This window comes from Palaemon carinicauda, unplaced genomic scaffold (assembly GCF_036898095.1).
Source record: "Palaemon carinicauda isolate YSFRI2023 unplaced genomic scaffold, ASM3689809v2 scaffold90, whole genome shotgun sequence".
NCBI lineage: Eukaryota > Metazoa > Arthropoda > Malacostraca > Decapoda > Palaemonidae > Palaemon > Palaemon carinicauda.
The window spans coordinates 145,870-150,000 of NW_027172204.1; the positions used below are offsets into that span (position 1 = coordinate 145,870).

General features: G+C 41.5%; 1 protein-coding gene across 1 annotated transcript; it reads right to left on the reverse strand.

The window, feature by feature from the left end:
* Positions 1–1,876: 1,876 nt before the first annotated feature.
* LOC137637648 (uncharacterized) lies at positions 1,877–3,815 on the reverse strand. The gene is made up of 4 exons (XM_068369800.1): positions 3,633–3,815; positions 3,142–3,526; positions 2,352–2,971; positions 1,877–2,167 (listed from the first exon to the last, which is right to left on the reverse strand). The coding sequence occupies exons 1-4, from the start codon at positions 3,813–3,815 to the stop codon at positions 1,877–1,879; spliced, it is 1,479 nt and encodes a 492-aa protein (XP_068225901.1).
* Between the last annotated feature and the right edge of the window lie 316 nt (positions 3,816–4,131).

Genomic DNA, 4,131 nt, shown 5'->3' on the forward strand with positions numbered 1-4,131 from the left:
TATATATATATATATAATCCCTGTATAGACATATGTGGTTCTTAATGTGTGAAAAAGAGCGTTCACCAATCATTGACAGCAGAACTGCCGAGTGCGAAACCATTGGCCTAATGTGATTGTGAATTACTTTTATAGCGCTATATCAAAAACTATTACGATCTCTTTTTATAAAGCAATAAGAATTTTAGGACCTCATTAAATTAAAAGAATAATTAAGACTCTGGTTGGTGCGAGAAGAAATCCAAATTTATATAATTTTACCTAAATTTTAGATAATCTAATATTTGAGCTATGCCCGAGTTCCAGAGTCGACACACGCACACATATTTTGAATATATATATATATATATATATATATATATATATATATATATATATATATATATATATATATATATATATATATATATATATATATATATATATATATATATATATATATATATAAGCGTAAAAAGCACAGGAAACGTCATGCTCAAATGCAAAACAACGTCATGGAAATTGAAAATACGAAATTAGTCAGGACTTAATCTAATATTTCCTATTTCCATTTTCCCTATGGTTCTTTTATATATATATATATATATATATATATATATATATATATATATATATATATATATATATATATATATATATATACGCACACACACACACACACACACACACACACATATATATATATATATATATATATATATATATATATATATATATATATATATATATATATATATATATATATATATATATATATATTACTAAATAGATTATGAAATGTATATCTTTTTACGTAACCTACATAATGATTTGCGAGAGTAAGATTCAGCGATACGTTTTTAACGTATTCCTACAAAACAAGTTTATGAATTTTGGTAAACCAAGAACATATTTATAAAGCTCATGATAATGAAACCTAATTAATGGAAAACCATGTTTAATCCACAGCCATCTAGAATGTTTAAATAACTAAAGTAATTATATAAGAAGCTGGAAAATAATTATATTTCCTTGATTATTGAAATAGGCCCAACCATTTAGCTAAACACGCATATAACTTGGATTTCGTTTTAAAACCATTTTTTGTCTCATTTGTGTTTCATTTAGTTAGTTGCTTAATTTATTATGATTATTATTTTATCTTTTAACAAAGCATGATAAATTTCGGTATAATACTCTGAAAGTAGAGAGCTAATTTACAATTCACATTACCCCTTGCTTGAGCATTGGGAACCCGCCTACTGCTATTATTGGTGAAAAATTATATTACGTTGCCGCAGATGTTTCTAAAGATTTTTTTTTTATTATTATTATCAAAAATTATTGGAACTAACATTGATCATTCAAATGGGATAGGTCGTCTGTTGTTCTATACTTAATTATTGATACTTATTATAAGATAAAAAGGATGACAATAGTTATATTAAAATTGTGAGGATAACAAGGCGAGCGGAGAGAGACTGACAATTTACTGAACATGTCACGGATATGTAGCCCGGGAGGGAAACATTTCTAACCGCCAAAATCATTTGTGTTTTCATTCAAATATAAATTATAAATACCAAGGCAGTAGCCTAATGAAATATACACTATTAGGCCTATACATGAAAATAAAGCTCTCAAAGAGTGCAACATCGTTATACAAAAATTCACTGTATGGAATAAATAATAGTTACAATATGCAGAAAAGAGTCCAGGGGAAGGAAACACGGCGAGAAAGACATGTCCTTCCAAGTACTCCCCCCGACCCCCAGACAGCAGGAATCGGAGATGGTTGATGCGATTAATCCATGTAACGTGGAGGGTGATGTAATTCCCCTCTGGAGCTTGAGCGGAGGGGAAGGTTGCTCTGCCTCGGAGGAATCGTTTTCCCCTGTTATTGCGTGGTTTTCTCCCGTCTGGTGGATATGTTTTGAGGTGGAATCCTGGGTCTACCAGGGCCCACGGTGATCTTCTTGTTGCTTTGAAGGCACACTGGTTTTAATAGGTCGATTGTCACCAAATCTTCTTTTCCGTGGAGGTTAAAAAGGAAAGATTTGGCTGTTCTTCTGAAAACCTCGTAAGGGCCGCCATAAGGTCTAGTCAGGGGTTGGCGATGAGCATCGACCCGGATGAAGACGTAGTCGCAATCGTCTAGGTTCTTGGGTGTGAAGTGTGTGCTCCTGTCCTTTCATGTTTTCAGCCATGGTCTGAATTTCCTGGTGATTTCTCTCAGGTGATACAGCTTAGTGTCATCAGTAGTTGCAGGGAAGAACTCGCCAGGGACTGTAAGTGCCTTGCCCTAGAACTTCTCAGCAGGAGAAGGTTTGCCGTCTGCCCTGGGAGCAGTGCGAAGGCAAAGGATAAATCACGGGAGTTGCACTTTCCAATATTCGTCCGTACATCTCATCATCAGGGCTGCTTCGAGTGTGTGAGGAGCTCTCTCGACCATGCCGTTCGCTGCATGGTTGTATGCCATGGTGCTGCAGAGTGTCATTCTCATCAGGTTGGCCAGAGAGAGCCAGATCTCTAACAAGAGCGGAAACTCGTTCCATCGTGATATCGTCGGGGATACTGGAGCGGCTGATCCAACTCGACAGGAGAGCTTCGGCGCATGCAGGGGTGGTTGCTTCGGACATCGGAGTTGCTTCTAACCATCTAGTGGAGCGGTCGACGATCGTCAGGAGGTATCTTGCAGAACCTGAAGACGGCAGAGGTCCCACAACGTCCATGTGGATGTGTCTGAAACGTCTCTTGGGTTGGGGAAAATCGCTGACTCCCGACTCAATATGGCGGTTGAACTTACTCATCTGGCAGTTAATGCAGGTTCTCGCCCTCTCACGGGCGCCTTTCCTGATTCCTAGCCAGATTAATTTCTCGGATAAGAAACGGGCTATGGTGCGACCAGAGGGGTGGGATAATCCGTAGATGATATCGAAGATCTTCCTTCTACAGGAGGAGGGAGTCCCAAAAGATGGTTTCCCCGGCAGGTCTGAGGGGAATGTCCTTCATCTGTAGCACTCATGCTCTCGTACGATAGTCTTAGGCCTCTGGGTCGTTCTGCGGTTCTACGGCAAGGTTTGCGTAGTCGATCGGCAGGTGGATCGTGTTGATCTCAATCCTGGAGAGTGCGTCGTCAATGGGGTTCTTCTTTCCAGGTACGTAGCTGATAGTGCAGCCGAATTCTGCAATAGCTGCCAGGTGTCGTTGTTGGCGAGAGGACCATCTGTCTGAAGACTTCGTGAAAGCGTGGATCAGGGGCTGGTGGTCCATTGCGATGGTGAGGGGAATCCCTTCTGAAGTGGCGGACGGCGAGGTAGACGGCGAGGACCTCCCTGTAGAACGTGCTGTACCTAGTTTTTACCGGTTTGAGTTTCTTGCTGAAAAATGCCAAGGGCTGCGGGTAACCATTGACGATCTGTTCAAGGACAGCGCTGCAGGCGACGTTGATGGTGTCGGTGGTCAACTTCAGGGGGGCACTGTATTCATGGTATACCAGGGTGGTGGCTTCGGCGAGGGCTGCCTTTATTCTGTCGAAGGCGCGTTCCTGCAGGGGACCCCAGACAAGGCTTCTTGGCTTTTCCCTTCAGGACGTCATTGAGGGGAGTCAGGATGTGGGTGATGTTGGGGATGAACACACGGTAGTAGTTTACCATCCTCAAAAACTTCTGAAGTGCCGGAAGGTCGTTGGGGTTGGGAAGGTTTTCACGGAGTTCACCTTCGTCGATGGGGGCTTTATGCCTGCTGTGGATATTTGATGTCCAAGGAACTACACTCTCTCGGCGCCGAATGTGCATTTGTCGGAGCGCACAATCAAATCGTCCTCCTGAAGGCATTTCAGCATAGTGCGGACGTGTCTCCAGTGTTCCTCTTTCATCCTGGAGAAGACTAAGATGTCGTCCACGTAGCAGATGCAGAATGGCAGATCCCCTAGAATGCTATCCATCAGTCGTTGTAACGTGCCCCCCCCCCCCCCCCCCCGTTGTGTAGGCCGAAGGTTGAATATAAGATAGTCTAGGAGCCGAACGGTGTTATGGTGGCGGTCTTTGGTACGTCCTCTGGGAATACAGGAACCTGAAAGTATAATTTAAGGAGGTCCATTTTAGAGAAAGATTTTGCCCCATAAAGGGCACTGGTGAGGTCTTGCATATT

What these genes read in the sequence shown, in the direction of transcription:
- LOC137637648 (XM_068369800.1), bottom strand. Translation starts at nt 3,815, where the DNA reads ATGCCTTCAGGAGGACGATTTGATTGTGCGCTCCGACAAATGCACATT. An exon ending in TCGGCTGCACTATCAGCTAC is followed by an intron (nt 2,972 to 3,141) that starts GTACCTGGAAAG and finishes CATTCCCCTCAG; the next exon opens with ACCTGCCGGGGAAACCATCT. An exon ending in TATTGGAAAGTGCAACTCCC is followed by an intron (nt 2,168 to 2,351) that starts GTGATTTATCCT and finishes AAAACATGAAAG; the next exon opens with GACAGGAGCACACACTTCAC.